This window comes from Trichomycterus rosablanca, chromosome 7, assembly GCF_030014385.1.
Source record: "Trichomycterus rosablanca isolate fTriRos1 chromosome 7, fTriRos1.hap1, whole genome shotgun sequence".
Classification (NCBI taxonomy): Eukaryota; Metazoa; Chordata; class Actinopteri; order Siluriformes; family Trichomycteridae; genus Trichomycterus; species Trichomycterus rosablanca.
In genome coordinates this window covers 41,539,201-41,561,700 of record NC_085994.1, presented here as the reverse complement: position 1 = coordinate 41,561,700, position 22,500 = coordinate 41,539,201, and the positions used below count along the sequence as shown (strand labels likewise).

At 45.1% G+C, this 22,500-nt stretch overlaps 2 protein-coding genes across 2 annotated transcripts in view; one reads left to right on the top strand and one right to left on the bottom strand.

Annotated features, from left to right (window-relative positions):
- Positions 1 to 2,263: 2,263 nt before the first annotated feature.
- Positions 2,264 to 3,341, top strand: LOC134318576 (uncharacterized). Its single transcript, XM_062999577.1, has 2 exons — positions 2,264 to 2,858; positions 2,952 to 3,341. Exons 1-2 carry the CDS (start codon positions 2,342 to 2,344, stop codon positions 3,200 to 3,202), a joined length of 768 nt encoding a protein of 255 aa, XP_062855647.1. The 5' UTR covers positions 2,264 to 2,341; the 3' UTR covers positions 3,203 to 3,341.
- A 5,906-nt stretch (positions 3,342 to 9,247) lies between these two features.
- The window catches only part of cabp4 (calcium binding protein 4), a 17,529-nt gene continuing 4,276 nt past the window's right edge, over positions 9,248 to 22,500 (bottom strand). Inside the window, exons 4-7 of the mRNA XM_062999589.1 lie at positions 12,193 to 12,336; positions 9,933 to 10,042; positions 9,615 to 9,762; positions 9,248 to 9,276 (exon numbers count right to left, since the gene is read on the bottom strand). Of these exons, the coding sequence (XP_062855659.1) occupies positions 9,248 to 9,276; positions 9,615 to 9,762; positions 9,933 to 10,042; positions 12,193 to 12,336 (431 nt within the window). The remainder of the gene's footprint in view (positions 9,277 to 9,614; positions 9,763 to 9,932; positions 10,043 to 12,192; positions 12,337 to 22,500) is intronic.

The following is a 22,500-nucleotide window of genomic DNA, read 5'->3' as shown; positions in this document are numbered from 1 at the left end:
GAACTTCGGGTTTGAGGAGCAGGACTGGAACCTGTAATCTTATCAGATCTGCAAACTTGGCAGACGAGAACGTTCACACCTCGCCTGGACGTCTGTGTGGTCTGCTGCTGTGAAGGCAGGCTGATGGTCCAGCATGTGATGAATAACCTGAGCCGCCGGTGCTCTCTCGGTGCTCTCTCGGTGCCCTCTCGTACCCGACCGTGTGTCTGCTGCTCGTTCAGCACCCACGTCTCAATAAAAGTGCTTTATTTATGCAACAAGGGTGTGGAACATCATGCGTCTCATTTCTTTTGAGCAGAACTCAAAACTCCAGTGAATTCTGATTCAGTTTGTAATGCGCGACATTAGTGCTGCATCGTTAGCTTAATGTGATTAGCTTTATTAAGTGCTGGTTTCTTCTGCCCACAGAAGCCGAGCGCGGACGCTCCAGCGCTCATCAGAATCTAGTCGCCTCGTTTATTGGGGTTTATTTTTGGGTTCCTGTTGATTATGATTATGAAGTTTTTATGAATTATTTACTTTTTAAATAAAACTAAAATGGAAAGATTTGGTTTCATCTGTAGAGTTTTTATTATTTATTTTATTTATTAATATTTTTTACATCAGCTCTAGTCACCCCCCAAAAATTGTACCTGTAATGAGCAGTCATCTGTGTGGGTGTGTGTTGGGGTGTGTGAATTGGCATGGGTGTCTGCTGTCCCCTCATTGTCCCCTTTCTGTGTGGTTTGCATGTTCTCCCCGTGTCTGCGTGCGTTTCCTCTGGGAGCTCCGGTTTCCTCCCCCAGTCCAAAAACATGCAGTCAGGTTAACTGGAGACACTGACTTGCCCTATAGGTGTGTGTGTGTATGTGTACCTGCCCTGGAATGGACTGGCGCCCCATTTAGTGCTTGTTTTTTGTTTATTAGGATTGTAACGTGATGTTTTTACACTTTGGTTACATCATGACAGGAACGGTCGTTACTCATCACACACAAGGTTCATCAGGTCACACGTTTATATCAAACACAGTCTTGGACAATTTAGTGTCTTCAATTCACCTCACTTGCATGTGCACGTCTTTGGACTGTGGGAGGAAACCGGAGCACCCGGAGTAAACCCATGCAGACACGGGGAGAACATGCAAACTCCACACAGAAAGGACTGGCAGCAGTGGGGTGATGTGGCAGCTGCATTTTGAATGAGCTGCAAGGGTTTAATAGTGAACATGGGAGCTCCAGCCAGGAGGGAGTTGCAGTCGTCCAGCCGTGAGATCACGAGTGACTGGACCAGAATCTGAGGAGCTTCCCTGGAGAGAAATGGCCGAATCTTCCTGATGTTGTACAGGAGGAACCGGCACGATCTCATCATGTTGGCTATATGAGGAGAGAAGGTCAGCTGGTTATCAAGGACAACACCAAGACTTCTTACATCATCAGACTCAGCGAACATTTACGCACTTGTGGCTGCGAACCGAATCACTGAGTTAACGAGTCAGAAACGACTCACTCTGTTTCATTATGATGTTGTGCAGAAACAACTCCATGAATCGGTTCATTGGGTGAAGAGATTCAGATGTATAAAGCAATCAGAGCTTCAGAATTCACATTCTGGGCGGAATTTCAATCTCTTTCTTTATTGGTTGTTGTATAAATGACAGTTTAGTGAACGAATCACCAATTTAAGCTTTTTTACCGGGAAAGCCGAGAGAATAAATGAGCTACAATAGTTTACATTAGTTAGGAGGATAAAACAGTTGGGGATGGATTTATATCATCTGGAAACATACAGGAAGTTCTTGTGGATTATATCCCTAATGGAACAGCACATGGATATAGATCAGGTAAGCACATGAGTGCTTATGATTTTCTGTTGCTGTGTGACTGATCTGGGTCGCAGTTCTGCTGTTTACGGTTGGCGTTCATTTTGCAACGATAGCAAAGCATTCTGAAATATTGTGATTTTTTTTTATGTTTATTATTTTTTTGAGTAATTATTGAAGTAAAACGGACAGCATGGATGTGATTGTGAGATGTAGCTGGTTTGTTCCTATGCTGGTGTAAGACCCGTTATAAACCCTGTTACTGAGGATACACAGAGATGATGCTGTAATGAACTGATGAGAGCAGTTACAGGGTGTTCGGTGTGTAGAGCTTGTGTGTGTTTGTTTATGAATCCCGGTATTAGAGTGACGTGTAGAGTGACGTGGTACCTACAGGTGGATGAAACCTTTATGACGCAGTAAGGATTCCACTCCACACCGGGTATAAATAGCGGGGAGACGCGGATCCTCCATCACTCTTCACTGACAGAGATACAGGACACACACGCGGCGGTTACTCTCTCACACTCACCGTGTTTAGCATGGCGTTCCAGGGCTTTATAGCGGGGGGCGGACTGCGCTCAGCGGGTGTCGCGGTCGGCGTTACAGCTGCTGCTGCGGCCGGCTGTTATCTACTCTACCACAAATGGCGTAAAGCGCGCAAGAGCACCAGAGGTGTCGCGGAGGAACACATTCCCGAGGAGGGGAGCAAGGTGGAACAGGCACCGGTACAAACCGGGTCTGAGGACGGGAGCAAGGTGGAACAGGCACCGGTACAAACCGGGTCTGAGGACGGGAGCAAGGTGGAACAGGCACCGGTACAAACCGGGTCTGAGGACGGGAGCAAGGTGGAACAGGCACCGGTACAAACCGGGTCTGAGGACGGGAGCAAGGTGGAACAGGCACCGGTACAAACCGGGTCTGAGGACGGGAGCAAGGTGGAACAGGCACCGGTACAAACCGGGTCTGAGGACGGGAGCAAGGTGGAACAGGCACCGGTACAAACCGGGTCTGAGGACGGGAGCAGGGAACAGACACCGATGGAAATCCTGGGACAGAGTAAGTGTGTGTGGAGAGTAAATGTATATATGATATATAGTGACTATAGGAAGTGATGATATTAATACTAATAATGGTTCTGCTCTTGTTTAGGGCCCCACAGACCACCTTACACCGTATTTGATTTCAGTATTGCGTTCAGGACTAAACACTACGGACCAAAGGACTGGACCTGTACTGAAATAACAGCTGGACTCATACTCACATTTGATCCGTTGGTGCGACTCCTCAAGTTTGTAGGCCGGGCAGGACGCCCTTTAGTCAGCCTGGCTCAGAAGATCCAGAAAGCACTGACCGGTACCAGTGATACACTGGCTGTTACCGATAACGTCACCGGTCAGTGAAAAGAAAGAAGTTCAATTCAAAAGAAATGTGTGTTCAAGTCCTTGCTCAGGGGCCAAAATGTGGCAACTTTGCAGCAAGGGGGCTTGAACCAACAACCTTCTGATTACTAATCCTTAAATAAAATTGACTAAAGCTTAAGTGCAGCGTTTGTTGTATTTTTATATTTCAGTGTTTTATATGAACTTATTAAACTACAAGCTTGGTATTTCATTAGTGCTTTTGTTGGGAAAAATAGCATCATTTGTTTGCTCAGTAAAGTTATTTTAATATTCAGATCCGATCTATATTAGTGCTGGACCATACACAAAACACATACGACTTCTTTTACAAATTCTTACACAAGATCTACTCAATCCATACATTCACAAGGGCCAAATCCACAAAATGGAAAAAAAAAAATGGAAATGACGTATCTCTAAAACTAACAGAAAAACGTAGGAAACATTTATTGTGCATTTTATTCAGACAAATCAACCTAAAGTCTGCTACAGTTTGATGCATTAATGTCAAACTAAAAAACTTTTTACCCCCTACAAAAAAGTTTGTATTTATTAACATTGTTTTAAATAAGCATCAATGTCTCGAAAAATGACATTATTTATTTTTATATACAATCAATGGTCCTCACCTACTACAAACCTTATTTTGGTAAATATTCATTTATTTATTACAGATTAATAACTAAACATTTGGAATGAAGAAAAAAATAACTTATTTTTATTACCATTATTACATTATGTAGCATATACTAGTTTACACAAGTTAAAATTGTACTGTTTCAATTTTTAAAACTCAAACTTTAAAAATTAAACTCAAACTTTTGAATTAAAACATTCAGCTGTGTTCTTATAAACAAACTTTCCTTTTATAGATATATTTTAAAAACAAGGAACAAAAATCTGAATATTTAGTTTGTCAATACGGGTTTTAAACTATCCACAAACCTTTCTTTCATTTCAATATTTTAAAAATGAATTATATCTAAATTATTCAAATTAAATGATTTGAAGTGGAGCTGCAACCTCAGCATCACTGTTTCTGACCCACTGAAAACCAAACATTCCCAACATAAACACACAAATCCAACAAAGTGTTTACAATCCCAGATCTACTCAATCCACACATTCACAAGGGCCAAATCCACAAAATGAAAAAAAAATGGAAATGGAAATGACTTGGCTCCCCGTCACTCTCACTATCCTGTTGATATTTATCCTCGCTACTCAACACTGCAGTCACCATCATCTAGTAATGTACACACCTCATCTACTGTCAGCCAAACCAGACTGGATATGGTGACACAGGGACGGGGACCTAGGGACACCCCATCCAACATTTCAAACTGCAGTTAGAAACTAAACTACCAAAACAAAATAAAATAGAATGTTTCCCTGCCCCTGCATGGAAGCTCTGCTTACTGCTTATCTGACCCCCTGCAGTGCTCGGTCAGTCTGCTGGGGATCATCCTCACAGGAAAAGGTGATTGTGATTGCGGAATATGATCAAAAGATGGCGCTAAAGTTATTTATACATAAACATGAGCAACGTTTAACAGTGTTACACAATGACTAACTGTACAACAAGTCTGTTGTATGCTGTAATGTATAATGTATACACACATATTAGGTGATTCATTGTTCTTCAAATATGCTAGTGACCCTTGTTCTTAAAAAGACAAAGATACACGTTTCATTTGAGTACATGATCTAATAATGCTGTGTGTTAAGGTTTTATTTAACCTGGTTTATACCTGCCTTCATCCAGCTAAAGATGCCAATCATTTTTAAATAACCATCTGCGACCTTAACATCACAACAACACAAAAGATATTTCATTCTTATGTGCAAATATGTACAATAACAGTTGTTTAATTAAAGTTAAAGTTGAGTTTAAAGTTACATACTGAGTGAATATGTTGAGCATTTATTACGTTCTGTATGTACTTGGCTAATACACAAGATGTTTTGTTAATAGAGATCTGTACTTTCAATCTTTTTATTGTTAATGTAGATGGAAAACTGTAACACGGAGGCTGAATGTTCCACTATATACTTTACTATCTCTCTCTCTCTCTCTCTCTCTCTCTCTCTGTCTGTCTGTCTGTCTGTCTGTCTGTCTGTCTGTCTGTCTATCTATCTATCTATCTATCTATCTATCTATCTATCTATCTATCTATCTATCTATCTATCTATCTATCTATCTATCTATCTACAGGGGTTGGACAAAATAACTGAAACACCTGGTTTTAGACCACAATAATTTATTAGTATGGTGTAGGGCCTCCTTTTGCGGCCAATACAGCGTCAATTCGTCTTGGAAATGACATATACAAGTCCTGCACAGTGGTCAGAGGGATTTTAAGCCATTCTTCTTGCAGGATAGTGGCCAGGTCACTACGTGATGCTGGTGGAGGAAAACGTTTCCTGACTCGCTTCTCCAAAACACCCCAAAGTGGCTCAATAATATTTAGATCTGGTGACTGTGCAGGCCATGGGAGATGTTCAACTTCACTTTCATGTTCATCAAACCAATCTTTCACCAGTCTTGCTGTGTGTATTGGTGCATTGTCATCCTGATACACGGCACCGCCATTGGATGCACATGGTCCTCCAGAATGGTTCGGTAGTCCTCGGCAGTGACGCGCCCATCTAGCACAAGTATCGGGCCAAGGGAATGCCATGATATGGCAGCCCAAACCATCACTGATCCACCCCCATGCTTCACTCTGGGCATGCAACAGTCTGGGTGGTACGCTTCTTTGGGGCTTCTCCACACCGTAACTCTCCCGGATGTGGGGAAAACAGTAAAGGTGGACTCATCAGAGAACAATACATGTTTCACATTGTCCACAGCCCAAGATTTGCGCTCCTTGCATCATTGAAACCGACGTTTGGCATCGGCACGAGTGACCAAAGGTTTGGCTATAGCAGCCCGGCCGTGTATATCGACCCTGTGGAGCTCCCGACGGACAGTTCTGGTGGAAACAGGAGAGTCGAGGTGCACATTTAATTCTGCCGTGATTTGGGCAGCCGTGGTTTTATGTTTTTTGGATACGATCCGGGTTAGCACCCGAACATCCCTTTCAGACAGCTTCCTCTTGCGTCCACAGTTAATCCTGTTGGATGTGGTTTGTCCTTCTTGGTGGTATGCTGACATTACCCTGGATACCGTGGCTCTCGATACATCACAAAGACTTGCTGTCTTGGTCACAGATGCGCCAGCAAGACGTGCACCAACAATTTGTCCTCTTTTGAACTCTGGTATGTCACCCATAATGTTGTGTGCATTGCAATATTTTGAGCAAAACTGTGCTCTTACCCTGCTAATTGAACCTTCACACTCTGCTCTTACTGGTGCAATGTGCAATTAATGAAGATTGGCCACCAGACTGGTCCAATTTAGCCATGAAACCTCCCACACTAAAATGACAGGTGTTTCAGTTATTTTGTCCAACCCCTGTATCTACCTACCTACAAGTAGAAGCCCATGCCAAGGTCAACATATCTCTGGACCTAAGAAACCTTCCAAAAGTCTCTTCTACCTCTGCTAATTGAACTAAGAAAGCAGAAACTTGTTTAATGCAAATAACTAATAAAATATAAAATTTCCATTCACAATCCCTCTTCTTGTCCTTCCTGGACAACACTAACAAAATGTTATATACTAAACAAACTTTTCATTACAATTAACATCAGATACATACCCTTCCCTTAGGGTATTGTTACCATAAACACACCTAAAAAAATATATGAAATTAGTTTACTGTTTTTTGCTAAGAATACTTCTGAGAATATCACTAAGAATAGATTCCCCTCTTTTTATGACTTTCTGTCACAAACCCATAAGTGATTAATAAAGTCTCAATACATATGATTAACGTAAGTAATTAATATAGCTGTTACACACTATCAGTTTGTTCATCCTGTCATCCCCCAGGGTTGGCGAAAAACCATCAGGCCCACAAGAAAATTCTCATGAGCTAAATATCAACCAATTTCTAATTTATGGAAAATTCCACACCCTACCCATCTGACCAACCAACCCACCTGATGCGATAGTGTACACGACACCACAGGTTCAGCACAGGATGACTTACATAAGAAATTATTTACATATAAAATGAATTATATGATTAAGCTTATCAGACAATTATTTTACCTTGATTAAATGCTTCCAAATTTTTCATAAAGAAAAGAAGAAAAAAAAAACTGAAAATCACCAGTAAATATCAGTATAAATGTGAGTAAATGATTGTAAATGATTATTGAATACGTATATATATATATATATATTAGGGCTGTCGAAGTTAACGCGATAATAACGCATAACCGCAATCTCAATTTAACGCGATTATAAAAATTAGTGCCGTTAACGCAAATTCTAGTTCATGTTGAGACTTGACTGGTAGAACAAACGTTTTAATGTCGGACTTGCCACCGTTTTTTATTTGCGGTTTGTTAACATAATGTTACCGAGCGTGGTAGTGTCGTAGTAATGCACTTGCATAATAAAGAAGCTGCCAGTCCTCCATTCACGTAACGCTAGGACGGACACTTCAAAATCCTCCTTTTGGAGTGAACTGGTTTCATTTTTGATCAATATTATTTACCATTGGCTCAGGTACATGTCAAAACAAATGCTTTGTATTTCATTGGTTTAACAGCCTCATTTCACTGCTTACAGCGCTACCACTGGCCAATCGGAGAAGGTCCGCCCTCTAAATGCTAGTCTGTGATTGGGTGGTTGAATTTCGCCCGCCCTCTCTGTTTTGTAAACACCGCGCTACCTGAGTCAATCACTCAGCTCTCATGATCAGGAACGCGGTGAAAATGCCAAAAAGTAAACTTTTGAGGCAGCGATGAACGGACCTAAATATGAAAAGACACAACATTTAGTGAGTAAAACAGTCATTTGTTATATAATTCTTGCTTAAATTGGTCAAAAACTCTGTTATATGGGTTCGGGATTCATTCTGTGTGTTGCAGTAGCATGTCCCCCTGTTCCTAATAAGATGTCCGGCTTTTTGGGGTGTAATGTCCTCCTTTTTGTTACTATGAATCTGGCCACCCTAGTCTAAACACACTCAGTTCGTGTAGAAATGTCCATTAAACCACTGGATAGTATTACTGCCTAGTATGTGAGTGAATAAAACAGTTTTCTCTTGTCCCAGCAGTTTTTAACATCAGTACATTTAGCATAAAATGTGTTCACCATTGTAACTGTAACATTTCACTTAAAAATCCTTGTTTTCTATAACATTTACACAGATTTTTTTTAATGCGATTAATCGCGATTAACTATATGAAATTCTGAGATTAATCGCGATAAAAAATTTTAATCGTTTGACAGCCCTAATATATATATATATATATACTGTAAATGTACTGATGTTAAAAACTGCTGGGACAAGAGAAAACTGTAAGGGAGTTTATTCACTCACATACTAGGCAGTAAATGTCAGATTGTAGGTTAGAATTTCTCCATCAGCAAACATTGTAGATCAGCGGTGCTTTAGGTGGGATAAGGCGTAGTTATTGTATCAGACTTGTCTGTGGTTGTATCGTGACGATGGTTTGATGGACGTTTCTACACGAAGTGAGTGTGTTTTGACCCTTTGGGGCTTCCATAGTTCATGAACTAACGTGCTCGACTCAGCTTTCCGGTATTCGGTACAGAAGAAGAAGTTAATTAAGTGTAATAAAGTGTTCTGCTCCCGACAACTTGTGAATATAGCGTGTATTTATTTCTTTATTATGCAAGTGCATCACTACCACGATCGGTTACATTATGTTAACAAACCGCAAATGAAAAACGGTGGCAAGTCCGACATTAAAACGTTTGTTCTACCAGTCAAGTGTCAACATGAACTAGAATTTGCGTTAATGGCACTAATTTTTTTAATCGCGTTAAATTGAGGTCGCGTTAATGCGTTATTATCGCGTTAACTTCGACAGCCCTAATATATATATACTATTATTATTATTACTACTAATAATAATAATGAGAAGAAGATTTGATTATTTTATAGGATCTCCAGCGTGCAGCTACCGAGCCGACAGCATCATAATGAACTCTGAAAGAGAAAGAACACACATTAATACTTTCATCTGTTTATTTATCATCATATATGCATTAATACGTACACAAAGCAGTTCCAGCCCTGGCCTCAACCCTAATGAACACATTTTGGGATGAATTGGGATGTAGACTGTGAGTCAGGCCTTCACACATCATTTCCTGACCTCACAATTGCCCGATGCCCTTAAAAGAGCTTATAGAAAAAGCTGTCCACATAATTTTGACCGAATAGTGTACGTGACCCTTACAAGCTTGGAACAGTGGACTCACTTGACCCTTGATCAGGATGAATTGGTTCATGATTGGATGGATGAATGATTGAACGTTTCTCACCGTCGAAGTCCACGATTCCGTCTCCGTTGAGGTCGATGTCGGAGAGGATCTCCTCCAGCTCGCCCTTCTTCAGCTTCTCACCCAGCAGCGTCTTCATGGACGTCTTCAGCTCCTCGTAACTGATCCGCCCGTCACCGTCGCTGTCAAACTGGAAACGAAGCCGAGTGTGAGCGGTACGCTAACGCACCAATCAGGGGTCAGACTAGATGGTCAGTCGTTCCGCTGTAGGTCCAGCGGCTTCTTGACGAGCCGTAAGGAGGACGCTAAAAGCGTCCACATACTTTCGACCGCACGTTGTACCTCTTTGAGAGGACCCACCTGCTTGAAGGCGCAGTGCAGCTCTCGCATCCCCACCATGTGAGCCGTCTCCATCAGCATCCTCGGTCCCATCAGCTCACAGAAGTCATCGAAGTCCACGTGGCCGCCCCCTGCGCAGATGTTCACGGACAACGGTGGAGACATGGAGACACCAGACCATCTCAAGATCTGAAGCTACGTTCATGTCTTACCACCCTGTAGCCAATCAGCTCCTACCTCTGCTGTACCACAAGCTTCTACTGCTTCCATCCTGATGCCTAGAATCTCATGTTCCTGCCCCTGGACTCCACAAGCTCCTACTGCTGCCACAAGTGTCTTTAAGATTTTACTCCTGCCATCTTAGAACCAACTTCTAGTCCTTTTGTCCTGAATTCAGAAGCTCTACAGAGCATCCTGAGGAACACAAGCTTGTACTGCTGCATCCAAGGCTATTAAACTTCTAGTTCTGACATTCAGAAAGGGAAGGATCTAGTTCTGCTCTCGCTCCTGCCATCATGACGTCAATAAGCTCAACTTTTGACGTCCTGAGGTCTACAGGTTTCTAACACTGCCCTCCTGAGGCCTAAGCCCCAAAAGCTTCTACTCTTATCACCTTGGAACCAACCATCATCTAGTCCTGTGGTCTCCAAGCTCTTGCTTTGGTCTTTTTAAGCCACACGCTCCTTCTACTGTCACCCTGAGGAACACAAGCTCCTCCTGCTTCATCTGAGGCTATTAAACTTCTAGTCCTGCTCTCGCTCCTGCCATCATGACGTCAATAAGCTCAAACTTCTGCCATCTTAAGGTCTACAAGCTACAAGTCTTGCCATTCTGAGCCTTACAGGTTTCTAACACTGCTCTCCTGAGGACTAAGTCCCAAAAGCTCCTACTGTTACCATCTTGGAACCAACCATCAAACCATCTAGTTCTTTTGTCCTGAAGCCCTAAAGATCATAAATCTTGATGCATGTAGGCACTTAATTTCTCCACTGTTAATTACAAGCTCCTCCTTCTGCCATCCTGAGGAACACAAGCTCCCACTGCTCCACCTGAGACTACTAAACTCCTAGTCCTGACATTCAGAAAGACAAAGATCTAGTTCTGCTCTAGGTCCTGCTATCAAAGCGTCAACAAGCTCAACCTTCTGCCATCCTGAGCCTTACCGGTTTCTAACACTGCCCTTCTGAGGACTAAGCCCCAAAAGCTTGGAACCAACCAACATCTAGTCCTGTTGTCTCCAAGCTCTTGCTTTGGTGTTTCTAAGCCGCAAGGGACACTGTGGAACACAAGCTCCAACTGCTCCCTCTGAGGCTAATAAACTTCTAGTCCAACTCTAGCTCCTGCCATCATGACGTCAATAAGTTCAAACTTCTGCCATCATGAGGTCTACAAGTTTGAGCCTTACTGGTTTCTAATGCTGCCCCAAAAAGCTCCTACTATAACCATCAATCTCTGCAAACATGAGGTCAGCAAGCTTATCCAGAGATCTACGAACTACATCTCCATCCACCCTGAAGCTCAGTTCTGCCAGTGTGAGCCTTTTAAGCCCTAGGTGTTCCTACTCCTTCCAGCAGGTAGGTTTGTAAGCTTCAACTCGCACAATCGATGCCCTCCCATCTCCTACGCCTTCCAAGCTACAAGTTACAACTTCTCATGATCTGGGTGACGTCAGTATCAATGTGAAAGGCATGTTACAAACATGTTATATACAACGTACACTGATGAGCCAAAACCTTTGGACACACCCTAAAATATGTATGGTGCATGTGAGGGTAAGGGATCTATTAGATGTTTGGCTGATGGAGGTTCCTCATGGTTCAAGTGTTGAATGCAGCAGATCTGATCAGCATTAAGACCTGAGGGACTTTGATTAGGAACAAGTCCTTTCATTTGAGGAAGGACAGGCCACCAACCGCCGACAGACTGTTGGGCTTCCAAGACTTGTTGATGTTAGGTACGGACCAGCAGAAGATCTACCGTGGATTAAACTGGAGATGATTTTAATCCTTGTGATGAGGTGAATTAGTACACAGAGTGCACATGCAACTCCTGTCCACCATTAAAGCACCTACAAAAGGCATCAGAACTTTGTCCAAAATAATGTGGACAGCTGGAGAAGAGAAGAACCAGGATGCTCTGTAGGACTCCAGCTCACAACGTCCTGGTACCAGATACCACAGGAACCCTCAGGGTCTCAGTGGGTCAAGGCTTTTTTTAACTGTGGTCCAAGGGTGGGTGTCCCTAAACTTTTGGCTCATCTGCGTCTCCACCCCACACTCACACTTCATCTTGATCTGCTGGATGATCTCGATCAGCTCCATCTCAGTGGGCATGTAACCCATGGTCCTCATACAGTCGGCCACGTCCTTATAGTGCAGATACCCGTCCTGATCGTAATCGAACTCCTTAAAGGCCAAGTGGAGCTCTGCACACACACACACACACACACATATACACACACACACACACACAAACACACATACACACACACACATATACACACACACATATGCACACACACACACACATATACACACATATACACACACACACACACACACACATAAACACACACACACACACACATATACACACACACATATGCACACACACACACACACACATATGCACACACACGCACATACACACACATACACACACACAACCCAAACACACACACACATGCACACACACATACATACACACACACAACCCAAACACACACACACATATGCACACACACACACACACATAACCCACACCCACACACACACACAACCCAAACACACACACACACACACACACAGTTAGGTTTCGGTGCCACTCAGAAGTACTGAACTCAGCCCCACTCAACAGCTCTGGGATGAACCGGAACATTAACTGAGCATCATCTCTTGTACTACTGAATGGGCACAAATACGTTAATATACGTTAATCTTCCGTGTGTTGTTGATTTAGTTTTATTTTGTTTATCGTAAAAAAGCGCTTGTGTTTACTAACGTAAATTCGTGCTGTGTTGGAAACTAGGAAACTTCTGCTACCGGCATCCGAACGAAGCCGGTTTTGTTTGTTTTTGTACTTCAGCGCATAAACATCTTAATTATCCAGAATTAAAACCGTTTTCGGTTCGCACGAAACCGTGTTTGGTTGTGTGCTGTATTTCAGCTCTTAGAACACCTCTGTTTTGTGAGGAGTTATAACCGTTTCTGTTCGTAGGAAGCGCGTTTATTTGTTTTGTACACCAGCGCATAACACCGTTCTCCTTTAGAATTACAGTCGCTTTTGTCCGAACGAAGCGCGTTTGTGTTGGTTTGGTTGGTGTTTTTTATATTCCAGCTCATCATCGCCTGTTTCATCCGGAATTAAAGCCGTTCTTCTGTGACTACCAGCAGAAGCGCCGGTGAATCCAACATAAACATCATCTCCAACTCATCTTGTAAAGCTAAGTATATTTCTTTGTTATTATGGCCCCAGCAGGAGCATTATATCCATGTTCCGAGTGTAATATGTTCAGTTATTCCTTCTCCGTGTTTAGTGATAACTTTATATGTGATAAGTGTAGATTAGTTGTTAGTCTGACGGAGAAGATCTCAGTGTTAGAAGGGCGCATTCGGGCTTTAGAACAGACTACTACTAGTGAGGGCTTAGATTCAGCTGTAGCAGTCCCGAATGCCAGCAGTTCAGGTATAGAACCCCAGACTCCGGCATTAGAGCCCTCACAGCGGGGCGACTGGGTGACGTCTCGGCGACATAGTCGTAGGGCAAAGCACCGACCATCTCAGTTGCACGTGTCCAACAGGTTTTCCCCACTCAGTGAGCCACCCGCTGAGAAGCCTGTTAATGTAAGTGCTCTGGTTATAGGAGATTCTCAGCTCCGACACGTGCGTATTGCGACCCCCATAGAGACACCAGCAACCATAGTCACTTGTATTCCGGGGGCCAGGGCGCCTGACATCAGAGCAAACCTGAAAGTGCTGGCTAATGCTAATCGTAGATTTTCGAACATTGTTATCCACGTCGGCACTAATGATGTTCGTTTACGGCAGTCTGAGGTTACTAAGAGTAATGTTAAAGAGGTGTGTGAGTTAGCTAGGTCGATGTCTGAGGCAGTAGTGTGCTCTGGCCCCTTACCGATTCGACCCAGTGGCGAAACCTACAGCAGGTTGTTGTCGCTGAACCGCTGGATGTCTAAATGGTGCTCAGAATATAACGAAGCCTGTAGTAGCTGGTGAACGTGCCCCGGGTTCCCAGCGAAACAGGTCTTACAGAGCTCAGAAAACAAGGCCATAAGTAGTGGGTCACCAATTAGGGCTGATCACCCGCAGCTGTGGGGATGATTATTTAAGCCAGCATCACACAGCGGCGGGTGTCGCACCTTTTGTTTGTTTCTTGTTGCCTGTGGTAGCTCGCCCACGCCGTTTTCATAGCCTTAGGTGGTAGCCCTGGTGGCATAAGGCCATTCGGGCATGTAGAAACCGCAAGGTTTGAGGTATTGAGGTTTTCTTTCGTCTTCCTTGAAATAGGGTGGTGCGACGCCGCGCAGTCCTCGAACTGCCTCTTGTTGTTCCCTTAGCCATTAGCTTAGCGGGTGCGCACCGGACCACTGAGTGGCGCTGGTGCTACCTTGCTGCAGAATCTCTTATTGAATATTGTATTTGGATTCAGTAACCGCTGGGTGGCGACTTTGTTAAGCGCTTGGCCGGTCTGCCACCAACCCCGGTTCGAATCCGCAAGTTGAGCTTACCTAACTGTGCTTGTCTCTTTTTCCCCTTTTCAGATCGGAGTGCCCCTGTCACCGCGACCGTAAGCCGTTGCGCTCCGCATCACTTCCCCGCCAGCCTACCGCTGTGCTGGGGTCAACGCTCAGCGGAGCTTGTAGCTTCCGCTGCTGATTTCAGTAGCGCTTTCAGCGCCCACGCGTAACTTCATTCCGTGCCTGGTTGGCGCGGTGTTTAAGTCCCCGGTTCTCACCCAAAAGACCGGGGTTCGTGTCCGCCTCTCTTTTAGTTTTCCTTATTGTCTTTTTTCTGTCGGTTTCACCGGCAGCTTCCGTCGGAGGTTCCGATCGGTTTTTTTAGTTTGGGTTTTTGTTTTCCTGTTATATTTCTGTTTATTAAATAAAAATAAAAATCTTTAATTTTTATTATCTCTGCGTTTGAGTCCTCCTTTCTCCCACGTGACAGAAAGGTGCGACCAGTAATGGACCCAGCAGAGCCCCGACCCCTCGGACGCTTTACGCCACCAAGGGCAGGCGTTGGGCAGACATGAGGTGGCCCTCAATGAGCTGGCTCAACGGGTAGCAGCACTTACCCGGCACCCGCCTACCTTGGAGCCCACTCCTAATCCCGTAGCCCAATCTGCGGAGCCTGTAATCCGCGACACCCCTATTCCTCCCCCCGAAAGGTTTTCGGGGGACGCTAAGAGGTGTCGCGGCCCGGCATCGGGCTCGACCTTTCGATCTAGGCCTCCGTTAAACAACTAGGCCGCTCTCGTGCCAGGGACACGAGAGAGGGCCCAATTAACATCCCTACTCAGGGCCTGTTTCTTGCGGCCCGGTTGTCTTGGGGTTCGGGGGGCACAAGCCTTAGGGCATGTGTTGATTCGGGGGCGGTGGAGAGTTTTATAGATGTCGATCTGGTACACAGGCTGGGGATAGAGGTCCAACCGCTAACCAAGCCGGTCTCGGTCCATGCTGTGGATGGTCGAGCCGTAGCGGGCAGCCCGGTTACCCATCGGACGCAATGGTTAACGTTGCGTCTAGATGACCACGAGGAACGGATCACCTTTTTAGTGACTCACGTTCCTCACCTCCAGGTGGTCTTGGGTCACTCGTGGTTGCAAAGACACAACCCCCAGATCGACTGGGTCACCGGGTCAATCTTCATCTGGGGAACACGGTGCCAGGATTCGTGCCTGCTTCAGGCTGGCACGAGGCATACTCCGCCAGTACTCAGAATGGAGACCCCGGATCTGACCACAGTTCCTCCTGTGTACCATGATTTACGGGAGGTTTTTAGCAAGTCCCGGGCGCAGGACTTGCCCCCCCACAGACCGTTCGACTGCGCCATCAACTTGTTGCCTGGCTCTACTCCCCCTAGAGGGCGCCTTTTCTCGCTCTCCGGTCCAGAGAAGGTCGCTATGGAGGAGTATGTGCGTGAGGCCCTCAAACAGGGGTTCATCCGTCCTTCGTCCTCCCCAGCTGGGGCAGGGTTCTTTTTTGTAAGTAAGAAGGACGGCACCCTGCGCCCCTGTGTCGACTACCGCGGTCTAAATGCCTTAACGATCAAGGATCGATACCCGCTGCCGCTGATGGCCACGGCTTTCGAAGCCCTTCAGCGAGCATCCGTTTTTTCAAAGCTCGATCTTCGCAGCGCGTATAATTTGATCCGGATCAGGCAGGGGGATGAATGGAAGACTGCGTTCATTACGCCCACTGGCCACTATGAGTATCTGGTGATGCCATTTGGGTTAATGAATGCCCCCGCAGTCTTCCAGAGATTTATCAATGAGGTCTTGCGGGAGACTCTTGGTAAATTCGTCTATGTTTACTTAGACGACATTCTTATCTTTAGTCGGTCCATCGACGAACACATAGGGCATGTCCGACGAGTTCTCCAGCTCCTGCTCAACAATCATTTGTTTGTCAAGTTGGAGAAGTCCGTCTTTCACTCCCCCATGGTTTCGTTCCTGGGGTTCGTGGTTTCCCAGGGCACCCTGCGCATGGACACGGCTAAAGTATCTGCTGTGGAGAAGTGGCCAACTCCGGGTTCTTTACGCCAACTGCAAAGATTTTTGGGCTTTGCAAATTTTTTTCTGCGTTTTATTACGAACTTCAGCTCTATCGCTGCTCCATTGACGGCCCTTACAGGCAAGGGCGCTTTCAAATGGTCGGTGCAGGCCCAACAAGCTTTTGATAAGCTCAAAGCTCTCTTAACAACTGCACCTGTCTTGCAGTTACCTGACCCAGAGGAATCCTTCGTGGTCGAAGTGGATGCCTCTGAGGTCGGAGTAGGGGCAGTGCTGTCCCAGAGAGTGGGGCCAGGGAAGAAGTTGCATCCGTGTGCCTTCTTCTCGCACCGCCTGACTCCAGCCGAGCGGAATTACCCGGTTGGAGACAAGGAACTCTTGGCCATTAAATTGGCATTAGAGGAGTGGCGACACTGGCTCGAGGGGGCCAAACATCCCTTTCTTGTTTGGACGGATCACAAGAATCTGTCGTTCATCCAACAAGTAAAGAGGATGAACTCTCGTCAGGCCCGGTGGTCCTTATTTTTCGGAAGGTTCCACTTTACACTGTCATACAGACCGGGATCCAAAAACATTAAACCGGATGCCCTGTCTAGACAGTGGGAGCCGACTAGGTCGGAGACCGGACCTGATCCCGTGATCCCCTCGACCCAGATAGCGGCCCCAGTCACCTGGGGCATTTCTAAGGTCATTCGGGACGCCCAAAGGGCCGAACCCGACCCCGATGGGGGACCTCCTGACAGACTGTACGTACCTTCATCCGTACGGCGTCAGGTTTTTGAATGGGCTCATGCTTCCCCGTTTGCGGCGCACCCAGGCGTGACTAAGTCCCTGGTTTTGTTGCGCCGAAGATTTTGGTGGCCGGGGATGGAGAATGAGGTACGTGATCTTGTTCGTACCTGCTCTGTGTGTGCTCTGAACAAGAGCCCCAGAGAACGCCCAAGGGGCCTTCTTCATCCGTTACCAATACCTGCTAGACCGTGGTCCCACATCTCCCTGGACTTTGTGACAGGCTTGCCGAAGTCCAGAGGGTTCACGGCTGTATTGGTAATTGTCGACCGATTCACCAAGTCTTGCCTCTTTGTTCCGCTGCCCAAGCTGCCATCCGCCATGGGTACCGCGCAAATCATTCTGCAACATGTGGTGAGAGCGCATGGGGTCCCATCAGACATTGTGTCAGATCGGGGCCCGCAGTTTGTAAGCCAGTGCTGGCGGGCCTTTTGCCAACTTATTGGCGCTACGGTCAGCTTATCCTCCGGGTATCACCCGGAGTCCAACGGGCAGTCGGAGAGGCTGATCCAGGATCTGAGCAAGATGCTCAGGTGCCTGACGGCAGGGAATCCGACCACGTGGTCGGATAAGCTGATGTGGGCAGAGTTTGCTCACAATACCCTGCATCATTCGGCGATTGGCATGTCACCGTTTGAAGCTCAGTTCGGGTACCCTCCGCCGCTCTTTCCTGAGCAGGAGCAGCAGGTAGCGGTCCCGTCTGTACAGCTTCATGTCCGCCGCTGCCGCGCCGCCTGGCGGAAAGCTAGGCAGGCCCTTGTAGCCACCCAGCGCTCTATGAAGCGCAAAGCTGACCGCAGGCGACAGCCGGCTCTTACCTTCCGGCCTGGCCAAAGAGTACTTGTCTCGACGAGGGATCTCCCCGTTCGAGGTGCCCCACACAAGTTGGCACCCAAGTACATTGGTCCATTCAAGGTGGTAAAGCGGATAAACCCGGTGACGTATAGGTTGGAGCTTCCTCCCCACATGAAAGTGCATCCAACCTTCCATGTCTCCCATCTCCGACCATTTATGTGCGGGGGAGTCTTACCCCCTCCCAAACCCCCCGCCCCTCGTATCATCCAGGGTGCCCCTGCCTTCACGGTTCGCCGACTGCTGGATAGCAGGAAGGTTCAGGGTAGCACCCAATACCTGGTGGATTGGGAGGGTTACGGCCCTGAGGAACGTTCATGGGTACCGGCTCGCCAGATCCTGGACCCGGAACTGATCCGCGAGTTCCGACGGAACCGAGCTGCGGGTCTTGGGACCTCAGGAGCTGTCCCTAGAGGAGGGGGTTCTATAACGAAGACTGTAGTAGCTGGTGAACGTGCCCCGGGTTCCCAGCGAAACAGGTCTTACAGAGCTCAGAAAACAAGGCCATAAGTAGTGGGTCACCAATTAGGGCTGATCACCCGCAGCTGTGGGGATGATTATTTAAGCCAGCATCACACAGCGGCGGGTGTCGCACCTTTTGTTTGTTTCTTGTTGCCTGTGGTAGCTCGCCCACGCCGTTTTCATAGCCTTAGGTGGTAGCCCTGGTGGCATAAGGCCATTCGGGCATGTAGAAACCGCAAGGTTTGAGGTATTGAGGTTTTCTTTCGTCTTCCTTGAAATAGGGTGGTGCGACGCCGCGCAGTCCTCGAACTGCCTCTTGTTGTTCCCTTAGCCATTAGCTTAGCGGGTGCGCACCGGACCACTGAGTGGCGCTGGTGCTACCTTGCTGCAGAATCTCTTATTGAATATTGTATTTGGATTCAGTAACCGCTGGGTGGCGACTTTGTTAAGCGCTTGGCCGGTCTGCCACCAACCCCGGTTCGAATCCGCAAGTTGAGCTTACCTAACTGTGCTTGTCTCTTTTTCCCCTTTTCAGATCGGAGTGCCCCTGTCACCGCGACCGTAAGCCGTTGCGCTCCGCATCACTTCCCCGCCAGCCTACCGCTGTGCTGGGGTCAACGCTCAGCGGAGCTTGTAGCTTCCGCTGCTGATTTCAGTAGCGCTTTCAGCGCCCACGCGTAACTTCATTCCGTGCCTGGTTGGCGCGGTGTTTAAGTCCCCGGTTCTCACCCAAAAGACCGGGGTTCGTGTCCGCCTCTCTTTTAGTTTTCCTTATTGTCTTTTTTCTGTCGGTTTCACCGGCAGCTTCCGTCGGAGGTTCCGATCGGTTTTTTTAGTTTGGGTTTTTGTTTTCCTGTTATATTTCTGTTTATTAAATAAAAATAAAAATCTTTAATTTTTATTATCTCTGCGTTTGAGTCCTCCTTTCTCCCACGTGACACAGAAAACTGCATTGATTTTGTAGATAATTGGTCCACCTTTGAGGGAAGGCTCAAACTCCCATAACAAACTCGTTTGAAGTTCTTATCTCTGACATAGCCAATAAATGTTCATCTGATAAAACTAGTATGTTTAAGCTGGTTACTGTTTATCGACCCCCTGGTCCTTACTCAGAATTTCTTAACGAATTTGCCGATTTTCTTTCTAAATTAGTTTTATCAACTAAGAAAGCTTTAATTGTTGGTGACTTTAATATCCATTATGAGGATAAATGTAATCCACTCAAAACTGCGTTTGACTCTATTTTAGAATCTTTAGGCATCACCCAAAATGTAACAGGACCCACTCACCGCTGTAAACATACCTTAGATTTAATACTTACTTATGGTATAAACATAGACAACCTGGAAATTGTACCACAGAATGACTTAATCTCTGATCACTCCCTACTAATTTATGAAGTGTCCCTGTCCAATAATATACAGCAACCACATCGTTTTAAATATAAGCGCACTATTACATCTGCAACTGCAGCAGCGTTCATAAACTGCCTACCAGAATTACCAAATATATCAGCATCAGAACCTAAAGAACTAGATCAGGCAACTCAAAACCTAGAGACTGTATTGCGCACAACCTTAGATAACGTAGCCCCACTCAAAACTAAACTGATTAGGGAGAAAAAACTTGCTCCTTGGTACAATGACCACACATGCGCACTTAAACAAGCAGCACGGAAATTAGAACGCAAGTGGCATCACACTACACTGGAAGTGTATAAGATTGCTTGGAAAGATGCTCTAACTGAGTATAAACATGCACTTATAAAAGCTAAATCTTTATATTATTCGTCCCTAATAGAGAAAAATAAAAACAATCCCAGATTCCTTTTTGAGACAGTGTCCAAATTTACTAAAAACGTTAATGAAACTGAATCTAATATACCGCCTGACTGTACCAGCGATGATTTTTTAAAATTCTTTAATGACAAGATAGAAAAAATACGACTTCAGAGTCAGAGTGTGTCACCTGCCAATGTTAAGTATGGACTCACTCCGAGCAGCATTGGTGATAATAGTAACGAGTTAATCCAACTAAATTCCTTTAATCCAATCTCCCAAAATGAACTAACTGTGTTGATTAAATCATCTAAGTCATCATCGTGTATACTCGATCCTGTTCCAACTCGTTTACTTAAAGATTTACTCCCAGCTATTGTAGAGCCCCTGCTTACATTAATCAATGCATCCCTTAGCCTTGGGTATGTACCTAAATTTTTTAAAAGTGCTGTTATTAAACCCCTGATTAAAAAACCTAATCTTGATCCACATGTTTTATCTAATTATAGGCCAATTTCAAACCTTCCTTTTGTCTCAAAGATATTAGAAAAAGTCGTTTCCAAACAGCTATGTTCTTATTTGAATGAAAATTGTATTCATGAAAAATTTCAATCAGGATTTAGACCCAACCATAGTACCGAAACCGCATTAATTAGAGTAGTTAACGAGTTGTTAATGTCTTCTGATAATGGATGTGTCTCTTTTCTTGTTCTATTAGATCTTAGTGCAGCGTTTGATACGGTCGATCATAACATTTTACTGGAGAGGCTAGAAAATACAGTAGGTGTTAAAGGACTCGCACTCTCTTGGTTCAAATCATATTTGACTGACCGCTCGCAATTTGTTTATGTAAATAATAAATGCTCGGAAACTACAAAAGTAAAGTGTGGTGTTCCACAGGGGTCGGTACTTGGACCGCTATTATTTACACTCTATATGCTTCCACTAGGTGAAATTATTCATAAACATGGCATAAACTTTCACTGCTATGCAGATGACACACAGCTGTATATATCAGCCAAACCAAATGATACCGACACAATCAGTAAGATAGAAGATTAAAGTGTAAACGACATAAAAAACTGGATGTCGTGTAATTTTCTTTTACTTAATTCAGATAAAACTGAGGTTTTACTTGTTGGCTCTAAAGCTGCAAGAGACAAGTTGTCTAACCTGGTGCTAAACCTAAACACGTTCTCTGTTACTCCCAGCCCAGATGTAAAAAACTTAGGTGTCACAATAGATTCAGATCTCTCATTTGATACACACGTTAATAATATTACTAGAGTTGCTTTCTATCATTTGCGTAACATTTCTAAAATAAGAAATATACTATCTGTTAATGACGCCGAAAAACTGATCCATGCGTTTATAACTTCTCGGTTAGATTATTGTAATGCTCTTCTAACTGGATGCTCTGGTAGATCCTTAAACAAACTCCAGTTAGTTCAAAATGCAGCAGCTCGAGTGCTAACTAGAACTAAAAAATTTGACCATATTAGTCCTGTTCTATCATCTCTACACTGGCTGCCAGTTAAATTTCGCATTGATTACAAAATACTTTTACTAACTTATAAAGCGCTACATGGTCTGTACCACAGTATCTGAGTGAACTTATTAATCACTACAGCCCAGCGCGTCCACTTCGTTCACAAGATGCAGGGTTACTTATAGTTCCTAAAATTAAAAAGACCACGGCTGGTGGAAGAGCATTTTCTTACAAAGCTCCACAACTCTGGAATAATCTTTCTGCCTCTGTTCGGTATTCGGACACAGTCTCAATGTTTAAGTCTAGACTGAAAACATATTTATTTTCTCAGGCTTTTGATTAGTATAGACAAAGGCGCAGAGCTTGGGGGTTCTTGGTCATAGAAACTTGTGGTGATCAGGGATGTTGGGTCGCTGTCGTTCTGCCTCTCCTGTCCAATCACTCAGGTTTGATGACGGTGGGGAGATGGGCG